The following is a 19,722-nucleotide window of genomic DNA, read 5'->3' on the forward strand; positions in this document are numbered from 1 at the left end:
TACTGAAAACAGGTTTGAATAGATTCCTAAGATCACCAAAAAGTTAGTTGTTTGCTTAGTTTATCACATATTTTAAATATGCAACAGGGAAATAAACACACAGTTTGAACATAAATTCTGCCTAAAGTAGTAATTGCCATTTCTATAGAGGTGGGGGATGGGAAAGCAGACAATTTTTAAATAAACCATACATATCAGAACACTGAAAGCAAAATTATAGACACATCTATGAAGCTTACCTGGTAATCTCCTGCTGAAGCTGAGAAACAGTAGGCACATAGAACACTACTCCAAAATACACAGTTGGCTCCAAAGCATATTTGTCCAGCTGCTTTTTCAGAGGCTTGTCCAAATCTACCCATCTGCGCTGATTCTGCTTATTATAATACCACAGACTGAAATATGTAATCTGAAAAAGAGGCATTTCAATTATGAAAAAAGTTAATATTGCGATATTAGATAAAATATATTAAAGCCTTGCTACCTAGAAATAAAGGTTTTAAAACCCTGACTAAGGCTATGGGTTATTGAAAACTTAGAGAAATGGAGAGACATTTAATATCAAAAGCAGACATTACTTCCATATAAGCAATAACACATATATAAGGTCCTCCAGCTAAACCATTATTAAACTTACTCTTTATTTGCAAACAGTCCCTGACCCTGTTGTGGCAACTCAGAGATGTTATCAGTGAGCATTTATGCGGGACAGGAAAACTAAGGGAAGTGAGGAAGGCAAACAGGAAATTACATTGGACAGCAGGAGAGCAAAGTATGGCTTCTCTGGGGAACTGGCAGGCAGGCTCACATGGGACGCTGAAGGACAAAAGAGCACAGGACAGCTGGTCAGTCAAAGACAAGCTCATTAAAGCACGTGTACGGCTCATCCCACAAGCAAGAAAATGACCAGGTACAGCAGGAAGCTACCTTGCCTGAGCAGGCAACTCTGGACCAAACCAAAACACAAAATATAGCATGCACTGGAACAGACCGCCGCGAGAGGCTGAGGGATGTCCATCCCTGCAATGTCAAAATCCCACTGGACAACATCTTGAGCAACACGATCTAACTTAGACTAGATATCCTCCGAGAAGGAGTTTGGACCAGAATACTTTTCTATCACTCCACAGTGTAGTTCTAAATCCACACTGCAGAGCCCCTCGTTCAAATTTAAAATTTCTCTACTACGTTTAAACTGATTAAAATCTGTCCCTGCAGTACTTATTTCATTCAGTTCTGGACCAGCAAACAGACACGGACTGGAAAATATTAATGCCATTTTCATAGAGCAACTAGAAATCATAATTACAAGTTTTTTAATTGAGGGAGGGAGATAAGGGAACGCTACGAATTACCCATTACATCTATAGGAATTTACATGGAAATTCTCCAAGACCCTGACACATACACATTATTATATAGAGAGATGGTAGAAATACCAACACCTTTAATCCAACACTTTTCTTTATATATTTTCAGATGGTTTTAACTTATACCAAATAAAGCTATTAAGGATGAAGTTTTATAAAACACAAGACTATTCACCGTAATTTTTTTTTTTACATCTATAATTTCTGTGAATTAGACTTGGAAAAATTGTCTACCTACCAAACACACTATTTTCTGTTGTTTCTCAGAAGCTCTAGCATTTTGATTCTTTGGAGCACAGATTTTAAATTAATCAGGGAGCAACAGCTGGTAGTAGAGAAAGGCCACTTCAGCACTTCCCTATGAAAACTTGCCTATATACACATCTGAAAATTCATATACATACATCTTCTTAGTTTATAATCCAAACAGGATGAAGAGTCTACCCTCATGGGATTCTGACTACCCCTTACAGCTCTGACAGGCTGACTACGTGTGTAACAACCATGGCATGGGCAGCTGTGCTACATCCCAAACCTCAAGGACAGCAGTGAAGTCGATGTTCCATATCAGCACAAATCAGCACATTAGGTTATTTTGGGCACAAAAGTAAAGGTGCAGCATTAAATTAATAAAACCATCTACTCAATAAAAGCATTTTCTCTGGGAAATTAGAGCCAATTCTAAGGCATAATGTTCCTTTGACGTTGCATCCTGTCAAAATGTCCTCCTTTGCCCCTCTCGAAATTAGTATCAACACAGTTGGTATCTGTGATTGTCAGTAGGTTTTGGTGGGGTTTTCTTCCCTATGTTTAAAAAAAAATCCTCTAAATTAAAATTACTGTTACCGTGTAATTGCAAAATCAGTATTCAGCAGATAAAATAAACCTGTTAGTATGGAGTCTGCCCATTTAACCTTAATTAAGATCCCTTCTGCAAACTCTAAGACAACTCTGGTCCTATTTGATAAAAGGCAGGCTGTAATACAATAATTACACTGAATTAGGACTGTTCATAGAAGAAAAAAAGCAGTTTTTCAGTACAGTGAAAGATATCTGGAGAGAAGGCAGAATGCTGACATATGCATATGACTGTATTCCCACATCAGAAACAGGGTTCTCTTGTAAAGCAAATCCTACAAACCAAATTTTTCACAGGTGGACACTGTGTGCTTTTCACTTCTGAATTCTGAAGACCAAGAGTCAAATTTAGGAAGTCATAAATACTTCCAGTTTCAATAGGACAAAAGGAATATGGCTCTGAATACAAATATTATGAACACTGTTTTCTAAATTTCTCATTCCAGGTGTGCAAAGTTTGCTGATACCTTAAACAACATTTGCTTTTATTTCTGTGCTTCAATCCCCCATCTATAAGTTATAGTGTGTGGTAACTGCTGCCACCCCACAAGGATATTGAGAAGACATTAGGATTTATCTTAAGATTCCAGAAGACATTAGGAATTATAAAAGTAGTACCATACAAATCCCATTAAGAAAGAAATATTATGTTCACTGCAACATCACACACCGAAAAGGATAAAATGTACAATAAAATGTACTCCTCAATTCTCCCTGCAGACTGAATGAGGAAAGGAATGCACATAAAAAGTTGTATTTCTCTTTCATTACAAGGCTGTTAACACCATGCACACAGTCACAGTTGCCAAAGTGAGACGGCCACGCTGACATCCTGTAACTTCCCAGTGTTATAATGTATATATAATGCAAGATGGTAAGTAACCTAGAGGACAAAAAAAAGAAAAAAGAAAAAAGTTGAACTACATGCTACAAACTACTTGATGTCACTTGCTAGGAAGAGCTCAAAAAAGAAAACCCACCTGCCCAGCAGGTCAACCACATCAACCCCAGGCTGAGTGCAATCCGAAACATCGAACCACAACCTTCCAGGTGAGAGCAGAGGCCAAGGCAGAGGCAGAAACCTAAGGGTAACAGCTACAGAACCACAAAAGCACACCAAAGCTGAAAGACTTCTATAAAAGATACCACACAAGCACTTTTGGAAACCAACTAAAATGTATGCAAAAATTGCCAAGCAACTGTTTGAATAACTTCCATCTGCAGCCTTGGTGTATTTAAGCCTCAAAATAGCAGAGGTGTGAAACAGAAAGGTAAGGAAAGAAAGAGCACAGACTTCTGTTAACACCACCACCGTTTCAGACTCTCTGATGTAGGATAGTTGTGGTTCTACATCCTGACTAATTTGCCCGTTTGACACCCTACAAACTCAATGTATAGCCTATTTTTAAGGCACAATGATCACTTCCACTGGTTTGTTTCTTTAAAACACCGCCCACTTTTTCTTGCCTGTGCCTAGAACTGAGTAGTTAACTGGCACAACGGACTAAGAAAAACATTTCCACACCTTACAATATTCTCTGGAATCCAGCATACCTTTAAACAGAGTTTTCGGCCATGGTATTTTCCCTTACAAACTCCTCCAATCTGGACTGTCAAAAATAAAATGAAAGCCAAGCAAAACACTACAGACCAAAGCCTGTCTTCTGACTTGTATGCAAACCTTTCACTTGACTTCAAGGGCAGAATTTGATTCTGTGAGTTTTCAGAGGAGCTTATGCACTCTGGAATATTTGCACTGATTAAAATAGAATACGTTTTTATTCATTGCTAAAACATTTTATTATTAGCAGCTCAGGACAACACCCAATTCTAAAAAGAATGTCATGACATAGTCCTTAAAATACGTTAAGCTGTTAAGATTAACACTGCTTCGAGGTTCATTTATTTTAGTGACTTATTCATGACCCAACCCCTTTGAAGAAAATCAAATAGAATTGAGAAGAGCATATAACTTCTGCACAGTTATTGTCTACTTAGCTACTTTCTGTCACTACAGACAGGAATAGTAAGCATTTTTGCATAAAAGTCCAAGAGTTACCATGAACGCAGAAGTACCAAAAGCCCAACACAGTATTAGAGGTTACAAGTTGGAGGGAGTGGAGTGACTTCATCTATGAAGCCAAGCAGACTTCCTAAGCTAAGCAGAGGAGCTTCGTCAGGTATGAGTGCCACAAAACTACCTTGCTGTAGGTGACTGTATTGTATCTTTTGGCATGAAGTATGAGAGTCAGAGAAGTGGGGCTGATCAGTCTTAAGAAGAGACTAAAGTAAAACCCTACTGTGGAGTTCAATTGACTAAGAGCAGGGTACAGAGAAGACAGAGTCAGACTCTTCTTGGAAGCACTTACTGCAAGTATGAGAAGCACTGAGCACGAGCTGCAACATGGGAAATTCCAGTTAGATCAGGAAAAAAATTTCACAACAAGTCTAGCCAGACACTGGAACAGGTAGCCCAAAAATGTGTCAAATCTTTATCCCTGGAAGTGCTCAAACTCACCCAGGCAATCCCTGAGCCACCTGATCCAGCTGGCCTTCCTGAGCAGCGGGTGGGATCATGCAACCCTCAGAGGTCCCTTTCAACTCAAGCTGTTACCTGATTCTATGTCATTATAGAATTGGTGCTGACAAAGAAAAATAGCTACTGAGAAATTCTTGCACGTAAATGAAATAACACTTTAAAAAAAAAAAAAAGGTGTTATCTTTTACAAACCCATTAAAAACTGAGCTTTAAATCTTAAAATTCTCATGTTTCCACATCTTTTAAGCATACTTTGCTGTTCCTTATGTGTTTTGTAATTTAAAATGGAATCAATGAGTTAGTTGTAGCTAACTAATATAAAGCAGTTGGTCCAGGGGAGAAAGACTAACTGTTGCATTTCATTTTATTTTCCTTAATATGGATCAGCCTCATCCCTAATATAATCCCACTTTGGCTCTAATCTAAACATCATTTGTATATCAGTTATTCTGATTAGCATTATTAAAAAGGTTTTAATATAGAATCTCAGGGTCTATTTTGGTCACAGTTTACAGTAGCTAGAAAAGAAATAAAAATGGCAAACATATATGCCAGATATCAAATGTGTGTAATCATCTCACTCGATTTTAACAGTGCCTATCATGATCCCCAAACTTGACTGTGCCTTCCATTTTTTGCAATATAATAGAAAGAAAAAGTTATGTTCCCTAGGATTTTGAGACAACACTAATACAGCTGTCTTAAAAAAAAATAAATCATTCTCTATAAAACCTCAGACTAAAGGAAAAACAACCAACGACTTTTTGTGGATGGAAGCAGAGAGGACAAACAGACTTCACCACAAATTCCCCTGAGGCATAGCAGTGTTCAAACTTTACTTTTAACTTAGTATTTAATTATATATTTCCCAGCTAATTTCCATATCCTATATTATAAACCTTAAAGAATGTCTCACAGGTTACAAATAGACTGGAAAAGAGAACTGTTTTCTAATTGTTGATACAGTGTCTTCTAATTGATGTGACCTGCTACCTGCCTCAAGGGTACAGCGACCTGAGGAATCACCATCCCAAGATGCGAGGCAAGAAATTAAAAAAAAGAAAGCAATAACAGGGTTTACAGAAGAATGCGCTCAAAATACATTTTCAGGCTTTTCCTCTTTTACACTGGTACATGCAAATAAAACAAGCCATAAGACTTTCCTGAACAGAGTGCTGGAAACACCTTATCATTATTGAAGGATAAGCACTACAGTGGGACTTAGAAAACTCCAGTTAGCCCAAGGGCTCTACTGCGTCTAGCTTTACTATATGCTTGGATACAAAACAGCTCCTGCCACCAGGATATCACAGTTTAAATAAACTGCATGCAGGAGAACTGGGTCAATAATCCTGTACTATGCACAACTGCCAGATACCAAGTGAAAGCTTCACCCTACGCCCAATGTGAAGAACTGTGGAAGGACACAAGAGGCCCTGAAAATTCTCCAGAAACTCCACTCTTATCACAGCAGACAACCTCCTCCACAAACCTGCCCAGTCTCTAGAGGAGAAATGATTTGGAGCAGCCTGGACAGACCAGAGAGAAAACCCCTGCATGTCTTGTCATGTACCGGCGGCCAAGTGGAGAGTTGCACTCCTCTACACACTACGGCAACCAATTCTTGCAGAAAAAGGAGCACCACTGGATAGCCTCATAAAAATCCCTTCTTTTTCCCCACCTCTCAGATACTCGCTTTGGGGTACTTTTGCTTATACTAGTTTTGCTGTTCTAGTACTTCTGACAAGATCTTCAACTGTAGCTGCTGGAGGGAGTATTTGGCAGGGGAGTGATAAAATACAGTCTTAAGTCTTAGTTCTTTCATCACAGAAACCTTTTTTCCAACACCCACACCCACACAATTATTTTCTCCTAACTACTCCAATATGGGTTTTACAAATGCTATTTAAACAATGCAATTGCCAACTATAGCTTAAAGCAAAACAGCAGGGATAAATAAACAAACAAAATCAATACTTTGCAAGGTAATCTGACATATCCTAATTTATTCAAATTAAAACACTGCACGAATCACAATACACTGTGTTTTTTACACCCTTCAAATATTTTGAATAAACGGTCTTCTGACAGGCAAGGCAGATTCTACTCATCGGTACATTAGACAAAGGTAAACTGGCTAATTTGCAAGCTAAGGACCAATGCCGTCATAGTCCATGGAAGACGTTATATCCAAGACACATTTTAACCTCTTGCATACACATGTCAGTCATCAACATGACCAAGAAATATTGAAACATACTTTTTTGTTTTTTAAATCGCTACTTTTTCCCACCACTGCCCAGGGCTCCGAGAAGGACGGACTCACAGATCTACCTTTGAATCACACCTTATGCAGCACTGACGTTAAAAGGAGTATCATGTTCCCATTCATCAGAGGCTTAACTTTTGATTGCTTTACAACAGAGAAAAGCAAAATTTCAAAGTCGTCTGAAAATACTAAACAATAAACTAATGTCTTTGCTTCAGAAGCAAAGAAAACCGTTTCTGTCAAAGTTAGTATAAACCTGTACAGCAATTCACAGACGTTGTGACAGTGAAAAAAGACAGTTAAGCAGTATATTCATATTCTGACCTAAATTTATTAAAAAAGCTAAAGAAATCAGGGCAAGGCTTTCTAATTACCAGTACTGCTTTCAGGGAAAAACCTTAATTTTGTGCTGCCCAGTGTAATAAGGTTGAGCGTAAATCCTATACCTGAAGGTATAGCTTTTTTTCCTCTAGAAAAAAGAACTACAATAATTGCCCTGAGGCAAGTACTGATTTTTGGCTGACTGCTCTGTCCTTCAATTTGTCTTGGTTCCTAAATTACAGTTACAGCATATTTATAATTAATATATGTTTTAGATCAAGTCAAGTTTGTTTTTCAATAAAGTAGCATCTTTTAAATTAATTAGATTACACACTGAAGGTCTGTATTTTCATATACATTCCTCCATGACAACTTCTCCTTTCCTAATTTTAAGGAAAACTTGGTTCGGAGAGGCAACCATAGCAGTTCAACTATGAGCACTGCTTCTCTTATTTCTCCAAGCTTTAGCTAAAATTTTGTCAGACTGACACAAGGCGTGAATATAATTACGTTAGTGACCGCTCTGCCATGACTTGGCCCAACTTCTATTTGCCAATGTTTACTGATACATATAAATGTAAGAATATTCATGGTTGCACTTGGTCTTATTTTAAAAACACTCTTTATGTGTGCAAAGCACAAATTTAAGAAACCACCACACTGAATTAAAGGGGGTTTTGTGTGTTTTCTCCAAACAAGAGCTGATATTTTAGAATTCAGAGCAAAGTTTTACAGCATAGTTCAAGCATTTCTGAAGCACTATTTTGCAACTTCAAAGTTATTCAGGATCCAGATAACCTTGATTCCTTCTTTCCTATTCATATCCAAAACAAACACAGGAACTTGCATATGCGCAACACATACTCTCCACAGAAGTTCCCTACCATGACTTCACGTACTTGCGCCCAAATCTCTACCATGTATCTGCAGTTAAGTCAGACTCTGCTGGTACACAGAGGCAGAATTTACCCCTTCATCCTAGTTTAGAAGTGTTATTAGAAAACAGAAATAAAAGAAGATCCAGCAATAGAGGTAAATCAGTCATAAAACCTGCCAAACGTCTTATAGTTATCTAGCTCTATTAACATTTTTAAAAAGCCATTTCTATATTTTCAAGTATTTCATTTGGATACTTATGCCCTAGATGCAAGACGAGCAGTGTTGCGTATACTTTTTAAGGTAGTTAACAACCAGATCTCTCAGCATTTTTTCAAAACTTGCAATTCCAGAACGGTTTTCTGCAACAAATACAGTGTTTTGCATAAACCAAGTTTGGTTATAGTTCTCTCACAGGATAAAAGACAGGCTGCGCTATAAAGGGTAAGTAACTTATGTTCCCTGTTCCCTTTGGCTTCTTTCCCCAGTTCCTCAGCTTAAGAGAGCTGGATTACATCTCTGTTGCTGAAGAGTCACATTCTGGGAATACCAGAAGATGTTCTTCTTAGTTTAATGCATTCATTTCACTTCTCTGTAAAGTCTACCATTCAGTAAAAAAAAAAATAAAATTGTCAACATACTTAAGAATTCGTAAACACTATTTGTGCATACTAGTATACCACTTGGAAATTGAGAAGTACTAATCAGAAAACTGAAAGAAAACCAGTGTTTAGCCACAAAAAGCATAATTTGAAGACTACTCATTTACATAAAGATCTGTTAAAACAAATATCTCAAAAGATGGCACAGTATTAATAATAGGCTGTTCATGTCCAAATTCAGTAATTGCAGACGACACCAGAGAGAAAGAGATATATACAAATTTTACCATTCAATGTGCAAAAAGGTAGAGATTCCCTTCACACCTCCTGCAACAAACCATTTTGAAGGTGCATGGGAACGACATGTCATAACTGTGTAGCCCATATACGGTAATCCAAAACTGATGCCTTGGTTTTCATGACTGCGTTAAGTCTCAGTATTCAAATAAACAGTCATACTTTCATGTTTAAGACTTTAAATTCACACTCATGCTTTAAGGGTCCTTAGGGCATTAACAACATGCAACGTCTTAGAGAAAGTACTTAGTATTATACAGTATCAAGGACTAATGTTGTTTTTGCAGATTTAAGCAAGGCGCTGAGCAAATTTTTCTTTCTGAAAGCTTTCTATGAAGCAAGCAGTCAGGAATGATCCTGTATCTGCTTGGCAAATCTGACTATTTAAAGGCAGAACAACATTTTTTGAATGCAAGCTCTGGAAAGTAATTTATATCCCTATTTTCCATTCCCTTTTATTGCAACACATTTTCCTGCCAAAATAATCCATGCAAGAATGCATGACTGAAGGAATCTGCTCAGAGTTCAATAGCGTACTGTCAACTCCCTTAGTCTAATATATGACTCTTAATTGAGGGAATTGCCATCTTTCTCTTTTTTTTTTTTTTTTAACAGATTTTTAGGAGTAGCTCCAGAGAAAGAGATAATGAAGAATAGCTGAAAAAACTGCATCTCCAACACTCTGTGACTAGTTCAATAAAAGCTAGCAGTCATCATTCAGGAAAACAAAGCCTTTGCTTTTGGTTTTGCAAGCCAAATGCAGCTAAAATTCTTTACCTTCTGTTCACTTAGCAGTGACATCTGAATGTGGATAAATAAAACTGACAAATCCCATTCACACAACAATAACTGAATTCTAAATATATGATACGTGATGTGTTCTAATTAAGCACTAAGGCTACAAGGATAGTTAGATTCTCCTTTTACTAGAAGGAGCCAGATAAAAAAAAGTCATCCTGTTGCACAGAATTGCATTTTTCCAAAGTAACTATACACTAAAAAAAAATATTTGGAGAATCTACAAGAATGCATATTGGGATTGAAAACAAACACTTAGAGATTAACAGATTCACGTCTATTTCATTTATTTATTTTTCTCCAAACAGGAAAAAAAATATTTCTAAAAACAACTGACTATACTGTAGCGTTTCTCAGAAGGAAATTCTATACAATGCATGCCGTGTACAGTAATAATTGTTTGCAGGATTGAGTCCTAAATGTATTTGATCAATAACTGAGCAAAGTTATAAGCAGTTGCCATTGCTTGACAATGAAAATATAACATCTTAAAAAAATCATAGTTATTAGACAACAATTATTTTCATGATTACTCTTATTTTAGTTACCTCCAGTCTAGGGCTTTCATCCTGTATTTGAATCCTGTATTCAAAATGCCATTATATGGAGACCACATAACAGAGCAAAAGTATCTTTTTCAGACCAAGGTTAGCAACGCTAAGCTCTCTCTCTCCTGCCCCCCAAAAGCGCGCACGCTGTCACTTTGCACAATGACTAAACTTTTTGAGACTCTAGTGGGAAATGTCAGTCTACACGGGATCAAGGGCATTCAACCACTGCAATCAAATCCACCTGTGTTCAACAAAATTATAGAAAAATTACACTGGTTCATATGTTGGTAATCTATGTAGATTTCTAGAAACTACGTTTCGCACCTCAGCATTTCAGAAGGAATTCCCTCAGTACAGGTGTATGAATAATCACTAAATGTGTGGGAGAAGAGTAAATTTCAGTTGCAAAAGGATCCTTCAAAATATCAAGGAAATTTTTGGGGAGAAGGCAGGTTACACAGACATATACAAATTCAACTACTGCAAACCATGTTTCCTCATGAGGCTAGCTCAATCTAAATGACAATATGCTTGCTCCAAGACTCTCTGCAAACATGTTTGTGGTATTTGAACAAGCAATACAAATAGTTGGTCACTGGTACACTTATCACATTTTGTGCTTTAGGTTCTTTTCACAGCACTAATCTGTCAGAAAAAAAATACATGCAGACAAATAACACACTCTTTCATATAATTAGCTAAAAGTTGTCTCAATCTTGCAGTAATTCTTAACCACATTGCTCATGCAGAAATTTTTTTTGTTGCTTTGTGGGTTTTTTTTAAACAGCATTTTCAGCATTGTCAGGTTTTAAAAAAGTCACTTTGTTTATCACTCTGAGCTTCTACTCACTGCCACTTCTCACATGTTCTCCCCTTGGGCATTCCCTAGCTCTGTAACAGAAGTCTTGCAACTCCTTTGGAGCAATCCAAGTCCCCATCAAGACCAGAAGGTGAAGAAACAAGGGGAACACAAGATAGCTGCTCCAGTAAATAAACTGGTCGCCCCCAATGGCAAGGATTCACCACAAAGATCACCTAGCATCAGGGACAAAAATCACTCCTTTGCTCCACAGTTTGCTTACCTCCCGCAATTCCAGCCTCTGAGCCACTGCTTCCAGACTTTCCTGGCCCGTGCTTTCCACCGAGAGCGTGAACTCCACAAATTCATTGTTGAGTAGTTGGATACGAGCCACCAAGCAACTCTTGCTGGATACTGTGTAACGTCGAGTTCGTTTCAATTTTAACCCAAAAGGTAGAGGCATCTTCTTTTTCCCCCACAGATGGTTACTGATAAAAAGCTACTACCACAGGGCACTTGAGAGGAAACAAGCAGCTGTCTCCTCTCAGAAGGTAAGGAGCTGTAAAGTCTCCAGAGATCAGCCAGCAGCAGCAGTATCCATTAAAGACAAGCAAGTTTTCCACCAAGAGACAAGTAGAAGGGGCATCCACTGGAATCCTAGTAAGGACCAAAAGAGAAAGAGAATAAATACAAGAATCAGAAATACTTTGACTGAAAGAGGAATGGTAACATGGGAAAAATAACATATACATTTTTTAAAAAATATGAATAATCAGCCTAATTTTCCAAAATGCAGAGCTGTTGTGCATTCAAATAATGAAATAAGCACTGGAGTTTCTGGTTTTTCCACAGATGACACCAGTCTTTGGCAAATTGATTTTTTTAAACTCGCAAGTGAATAATGAGTCTTAATCAAATGTGGCTGCAATACCTTAACAGAAGTGTTTCTAAGTTGAATCAGTATTTAAATGAAATACCTCAGTGAAGTCCCAGGTGCCTAAGGTATTTCTAATATAAAACTTTTGTTTAAGAGCAAATCAAGCTTGTTTTTCAAGCAAATCTGGCTTGTTTTTCAGAGCTCCATGCAGCCTCAGCCGCTATCTGTTGGATTAAACAAAAAACCAAACCCTATAAACGATTAAGAAAAAAAAAAAAAAAAGAAAGAGGCAGGAAGAGAGGCATTAAAGCTCACACCTTAAACCATTTCCTACCAAACAAGTAAAATCCTATTCTCTAGTTTTCCCTGAATTACAGCTAGACGCACCAGCATTCCTTACGCTGAACTGCCGTGTGTTTCAGGCTACCCTTTGCCTCACCAAAAGAGTATGTGAATTCCGAGAACCATTTATTTTTTCATTTTTTCCTTGAACGACGTACTTATTCCCAGCAGCCACCCATTTCCCCACCTTCTGCAAACACCCTCACGCCTCCTCTCCCGTTGGCTCCGTAACATGCCAGGTTCACCTTCCTCCCCTCTCGAGTGTTTTCCTACCGCACGCACCCCAACCTACGGAACTCGTCACTCTTACGAGTGCTGTTTTGCAGTACGACATGCAAAAAAAACCCCATCCGCTAAGTAAAGGGCTGCTTCCCGCAGCAGCACCCGTGCTGAGGGCAGTCGCCGCAGCGCGGCTGGGCGCCGGGCCAGCGAAGGCGCGTCCCACGCCGGAGTTAAAGCCACGCTCGCCTCGGGGCGGGGGCTGCACCGCCTCCCTCACAGCGACGCGCCCCCGGGCCGGCGGCGATGCGATGCGATACGATCTCGCACCCTCGGGAGCGGGGACCCGCCGCGCCGCCAGCGCGGGGCCGAGCTGCTGGGGGGAGGCGGCGGCCCCGCCCGCCCCGGGCCGCAGCGAGACCCGGCGTCTGCCCGGCCTTGCCCTGCCGCGCCGCGGGCCGCGGGCCCTGCCCGAGGTAGAGCTAGGCTTCCTCCTGCCATTGTTAGCCGCTGTGGGCGCGGGGAGCGCGGCCCGCGGACCTCTAGTGGCAGCGCCGCGCCGCGCCGCCTGAGAGGAGAAAGAAAGCAACCGCCCACGGTTTTTTCAGGCCGGCGTGTATTGGTAGCACGTTTTTTAAAAGGCGTAATTTGATTTCTGAAGACTCTTAGAATCACCAGACAGGAATAACGCGAAGACATTAATTTATGTGGAGTGAGGGAATCGAAATAAGTAGTCTTCCCAGCGCACCTGTTTTTAAACTCAAAGGTATAACGATAAACAAATATGAAGCCAAGTACTACTTGTACATTCATATGCATACCCAGAAATTTAATGTTACTCAAAACAACCACAAACTCTCTGTTGAAAACCTCACAGCAGACTCCCTACTCCCTTGTAAGCAGCGTGCAAGGCGGAAAGGGAGGCGGGAAGACGCTGAAGGCCTAAAACAGGGAGAAAGAGGAGGCAGCACGGCATTTTTCCTCAATTACATCTTTGCAACCCTACTCCAAAGAATGACCGCAAGCATATTTCATGACCATGTTTCTAATACGCTGGAAGCAGTTCCACCATCCTAGACAATCCCATCCTCAACAGATAACTCCTAAAATCTTAAATAAATAAAAATACCCCTAACCCTAACACCAACTAGTTTATTTTTGGGTGCAGCTGCAGAATAAATAACTACTGATAGCAACAGGTTTCCCTGAAAAATTTAGGGATACATGGGGACTCCTTACTTTATTACTCACCCTGCACTTTGATCCTCCAAATCCTGCCCCCCTGGAGCAGCATGCAGGGAATGCTGTACAGACATGAAGCTTTTAGTTTCCTGCCCACTGCCAGCAGAATCTCACACTGGGTTTATTCCTGGCAGAGTAACTTTTGGCTGACTGACCTCAGCTCGCGTCCCCGGGGCCCATTTTCCAATACATTCTTTGCACAGTTACGCACTTTCTTCGGTGCTACTGCAATGAGAGAGACCAACTTACTCATCTTTTTGAAAGCGGCAGTCAGATGTGCAGTACCGTTTTAATCTCAGTTTTTATGTAGTACCACTAAATATGAAAGACTTTCAAACTTTTATGCTCCCATCAGGCCCTTAGAAATGTACTCTAAGGGCATGGGGAAAAAAAGATCACTAACCAGAGGCAGACCTAACAGGTGAAATTCCCAAACCATCTCCTTCTGACATTAGGCAATCTCAGACTTCCAGTTGTTTCGCTGTGCAGACAGGTAACAATGCAAGCATAGGAAGGAGGTTTAGAGCAGAGTTTTCAGAACATGCCAGGAGCATTCTTCAGGTTATGATCTGTTGTTTGCATTTATTGTTCTACTGAGCATTTACCCTAAATGATTTCATTTTAACTCAGTACATGTCTGACATAATCTTCATTACTTCTGAAACACATTTATAACAAGGAAAACTTAAGTAACTAACTTCCAGTCCATGTCACAAAAGACCAACTGAAAAAAAAAATTCTGACACATAATAAATATTGTAGAATAACGGCAAGTTTGATGAATAACACTGAGGTATCATTCAGTAACTTCTACTGCTAGCCATGTATACTTCTTGCGAACACAGCTGTGCTGTTCTTATTCAGCAGCTGTGCATTCTGCAATGCTAGGTGCCCTCACATTTGCCTTCTGCATTACTTGAAATTTGGACATACCTGCATTGTTATAAAGCTATGTTAGCAAAAAGAAACTATAATGCCAGGAGTTACAAATCAATTGACGGCCTCTACAATAACAAGCCTTTATTTAGCGAGCCTGGAATTTTCAAGCAACAGCTAAAAATGTCTCCAGTGGCCAAACTTTGTGCATTTATATTTCAACACAAACATGTAGTTTCAAAAATGTTATGTTAGAATTTCAGTAACATGGCCGTGACGCACGATTACTGAGCACTGTGGTATCTTTCCCTTTTACCTACACCTCTCACTCCCCCCTCAATAATTAGTGTTTTACCTTACAAAGATTTTGTAAACAGCCAGTATGAATGACACCGTGCGAAATAAAACAGCAATATATGATGGTGAAGAAGGGTTCCTATAATTTCAAATGCTTAAAATAGATATATTTATTTCAGAAATATTTGGGGAGCCAAAATAATCAGAATACTCCACCCTCCCCTTCTTTTACTAGTTAATCTTTGACACGACTCTTGGACTGAAAGAGCAGCAGTAAGCGCACACCTCAAACCTCCCCTACCTTCAGCAGCACAGTTCTACAGCCTTTACTTTTCAAAAAGTAAATGCTTGGAACTCCACAGTCATGTGGTACACAGCAGAGATCACCGCTATGATTTTACTGTGCCTGCTGTTTTTCCCTTACCTTGTGCAGCAATCCAAAGACACCAAGTCTCCTTTCACATACGTGTAGCTGAAAAAAACCCACAGCGCTCCAAGACTTTTTCTCCTGGAGCCATCTCATCTGTACTCCTTGGGAACTGACTTACTGTGTTCCTCTTGTCCGAAACAGCTGCTATCTCGGCTAACCCACCTTCTTCTCAGATCACTCATAGTGAAAACATTCCTCACTTCCTGTCTCAAAAAACTTGCTCTGGATATCATTCCACTGGGTAAAGAGCTGGGGGTGGAAGAAAATATTACAGCAAAATAACCCTGTGCCAGCCCGCTCTTCAGGCAGCCTCTTTCATGTGACGCTGTGCTGCATAAGCACAAATTGCTTTCTCAGGAATATTTTCAAATCGCCTGTCTCTGTGTGCCTCTGTGTGTGTGCATTTAATTTCTTTTCCTGGAGGCGTTCCCCTCGCTCTATCCATGCGGAAGGATACGCTGAAAGAATTAAAGCGAAGGCCCGTATGCTTGTAGCCCATTACCTCAGAGAGTTGGAATGCCTGGCAGGGAGAATGTCAGCAATGAACAGCTGCTCTCTGGCTACAGGGGCATTACAGAAATAGGGGTTACAACTAATAGCAGGCAATCCTTGCTTTTTTTAATCATATGATCATTTATTTTAAGCCTTTCCAGTTAAGGGAAATCTCTTACCAAAAATTCTGTTGGTCTTATTTTCACCCAGCATGGAAGTATTTTCAAGGTTGAATCTGTATGTTTCATACCGAATGACCTATGCGTTTATGTCTGCAGCTAAAAACAAAGGTCCTTGAAACCTTCAGCTGTTAGTAATACACACAGCAAGAAAATGCAGACTAAAGACTGATCTTTCAGCCCTTGTCTGGGCTTAGAACTCCTAAAGGTGTCAGTGGAAATTATGCCCTTAATAGCAACTGTCTTAGCAAGCATGAAAGGCATAACAATTAAGTCATAATGTTTAACCAATGTAAACATCATATAAGGGGCTGCGCTCCTGTCCCACAAATATATGGAGACCTCTGTGTGTGTGCTTGCAGGCATGTGCACTCAGTGATTGTATGCAATTTGGAATTTTATGGCTCTCCAAATTGCGTGAGCCAGGCAAAAGTATGTACAAACTTGAAATGGGTCAGGGATGAGGAAAAAGGTAAAGTGAGTATGTGAACACTGACTCATAAGTGTAAAACTTAGAAAGTGCTTTGGTAATGTAAAGCGCATAAACATGCTACTGTCTGAGCAGGTCTAACCTGCAGATCTACTATGCAAATAGCATGGTACTCAGGAGGACACTAATCTCAGCTGAAATATGTAGGTAACTTTGTACTATGGTGAATTCTTCTGAGTTATTCCTCTTAGATACAGTGGTCTTCCCTCAGATCAGGGGAATATATCTTTTTTTTCTCCTCCATACATCAGCCATAGCTACGATGAACAGCCCATAAGCCAAAAAAAAACCAAAAAAACCCACCTCATTCAGGGGAATTTTATATTGAGTAAAATAAACTAACTTTGAACTAACCTAAATGGGTACCCTTTTCTAATGGATTCTGCTACAGGCCAGAACTACGGTTACTTGCTGGAGAAAGCTGACTGATACAATGCATGACAAATCCAAGCCATGAAAATTCAGGGTAACAGAGGCAACCCCTCCTATTTCTAAACAATTCATACTGGAAACAAAGTCTCAATTCTCTTATCTCTTACATTTCCTATTCTAAATCTTGATCAAACCCATTTCCTGCCTGGTTCCCTGCCTAGAAGTTGCGTTTATCAGACTTTCCTTACTTTCTGTAGTTAGTCCTTGCTGCATTTTCTTTCTTCACATTTACATTAAAGACAACACTTCTTCCTAAAAGAGACAGCTAGGACACTGTCAATATGCTCCTCTGCAACTTACATTTTCTGCTTTTGAAGCTCTCAAAACTTTTATTCCTGAATTACATTTTATTTCTTCTGCTTCCTATAACCCCAGTTTGTATCCTATCTTTGTGGTTTTCTGCACGTTTTCCATTTTGCCCTACCTCATTTTTGCCTCATCAGCTCTCCATTACCTGCTTTGCTCCAACTATCAACTCTAATAAATAAAGGACAAAGAGACAAAGGCGTCTGTGAGCATGTGATGAACTCGGATAAAGACACATCAGTAAGACAGAGAGCGATTGCCTTGAGGCACTATACTGTGCTTCTGCTTCTCCCCTCTCACCCCTGGCCAATGCTCATGACAGGCACGGGTAGAAACACCCTCATCTTTTGCTGTTCTTTTCGCTCTTGTTGAAGATTTTGGGAGGAAAAGGCTAACACCCTACAGCTGCACGTTGCAGCCCATGTTCTCTAAGTACAAAGAAAAGTTTCTGCCCGTTGGGTTGAATGCTGCCCACCCATAGCGGAACAGGGATAAACCTGTTCTGTTCTTACTGACATCTTCCCTTCTGGGACAGTTTTGATTTTTTTTCCATCCTGGTCCAAATATGAGATTGCAGTTGAGTGTATCGGCCAACAGGTTGAAGGCTGATGCAAGTATTCACCTTGTTCGGATTCTGGCAACTCTGTCCAGCATCAGGTCTTTGCATTGACTAATGGTGAGACAGAGAGTTGGAAGTGAGCCAGACAGGGAAGCTGAATCAGTCACCCTCCAGGCAGAAAAGCGGTGTGCGTTTATAACCCACTCAAGCCTAGCAGAGAGTTTTCCATTTGTGATAAAAACACAGGCAGGATAATTAAAAAACTGCTAGTTAAAGGGGCATTCCCAGGATGCTGAAACAATGAAGAAGTCACATGGAAAAATATCTTGATTTACTCACTAGCTGTGCAAAATAGAGACTTTGTGAGCTGAAAAGTCACAATACCTCAGACTCTGCATGTGACTCAAAGCTGTTCTCTGAACAAATTTACTTTGGTCAGCACTTCTGGGTTTTGGCTCAGAGTCTGGAGCTGCCTTGTTTTTTCATAACTCCATTTCTTATTTGTGAAAGAGCAAGAGGTAGCTGGGTCTTTATGCATGATTATGTATTTCTTGATGGTAGTGGAGAGAATGGGAGGTGCTAGAAGAATGAGCATACAATATGTCTATTACATGCTCGAAGCCTGAATTTTCATGTTTGCAAGTTTCATTTTTACTTACGAAGCACTGTAAAATGTTGAATCATGTTCTACTAAATAACTGATTAAGGCTATAGAATTTTCCTATTAGAAGAGGCAGTTTTCCTATACATAATGCAGTGCTGAACTTCAAGCAATGAGCTCCTTATTTGAAACGCTTCACAGAGCGAAGTGTGTCTTTTGAAGGTTAAAATGGAATGTTGTAATTAAACTAACCTGTACTGGTTGTATCTCACTGTAACACCAGTGTAAGTGTAGTTAAACAGCTCAGATCATTAGCAATAATTAGTCTAGGCTATCTTGGCATGATGTTTGGTTTATATTAGGAACAGTGATGTAAGAAGAGATTAATACAGCTGTTAGCTACAACGCCTGGAGTTTATTTTACCCAGTGGCATTACTTGTAAAAGACCCTTTATCTGTCAACTGGGCTTTCTATAAAGTTACTACTCACTAAATCGGTGGCAGCAAAGCTGGGACATTGATGCAAAAGATAAATGGTATACCTCAAACATTACTTCTTCTCTGCTTGCTGTTATCTGCCCTGCAGGGTTTTATCCAGAGTTCTTCCCCCACCTGCAAATCATCCCTTGTAGCAATAAGACTAGTAGATGCTGCAACCTTTTTCTTAGAAAAAAACCCAAACCCAAACCCCAACACGTTGTTTTAAGGCTTCTTATCAGTCTAGTGTGGGGTCACAAAACTAAAATTAAATATTAAAATACTTTTATAGTGTAGCTGTAGTATGGTATTAAAAGTTGCTTTGATACTTTGTGTATTGCAATAACAATTTATTTTTAACAAATACATCTTCAATTTTTGTGCTTTTTAAGAAAGGCCATTAATGTCAAAATAACCTTGTTAATCTGGTGGTATTCATACTCACTCTGAGCCATGTAGCAGGACTTTACAAACCAGTTTTCTAAAAACCAGGAATGAAGAGAGCGGCAACTTAAAAAAGGCTCAGTGTGATACTTCAGTAATTCAGAGTGCAGCCTCTGCCGTGCAACCAGTGGAAATAATCTAGAAGATAAGTTTATTTCCTTTCTTCCAGGGCCAGACCG

At 39.6% G+C, this 19,722-nt stretch overlaps 1 protein-coding gene across 6 annotated transcripts in view; it reads right to left on the bottom strand.

Annotated features, from left to right (window-relative positions):
* Positions 1-16,005, bottom strand: part of PTPN21 (protein tyrosine phosphatase non-receptor type 21) — a 44,971-nt gene extending 28,966 nt beyond the window's left edge. For 2 of the 6 annotated variants that reach the window (XM_075103668.1, XM_075103673.1), the window contains exons 1-3: positions 15,558-16,005; positions 11,564-11,937; positions 240-409 (exon numbers count right to left, since the gene is read on the bottom strand). In XM_075103668.1, the coding sequence (XP_074959769.1) occupies positions 240-409; positions 11,564-11,743 (350 nt within the window). In that variant the 5' untranslated portion in view covers positions 11,744-11,937; positions 15,558-16,005. Of the gene's footprint in view, positions 1-239; positions 410-11,563; positions 11,938-12,686; positions 12,927-13,969; positions 14,186-15,557 lie in introns of those variants that run through there. The other 4 variants (XM_075103669.1, XM_075103670.1, XM_075103672.1 and 1 more) reach the window with 4 other exon arrangements.
* Between the last annotated feature and the right edge of the window lie 3,717 nt (positions 16,006-19,722).

The sequence above is a fragment of the Phalacrocorax aristotelis genome, chromosome 9, assembly GCF_949628215.1.
Source record: "Phalacrocorax aristotelis chromosome 9, bGulAri2.1, whole genome shotgun sequence".
Taxonomy (NCBI): Eukaryota; Metazoa; Chordata; class Aves; order Suliformes; family Phalacrocoracidae; genus Phalacrocorax; species Phalacrocorax aristotelis.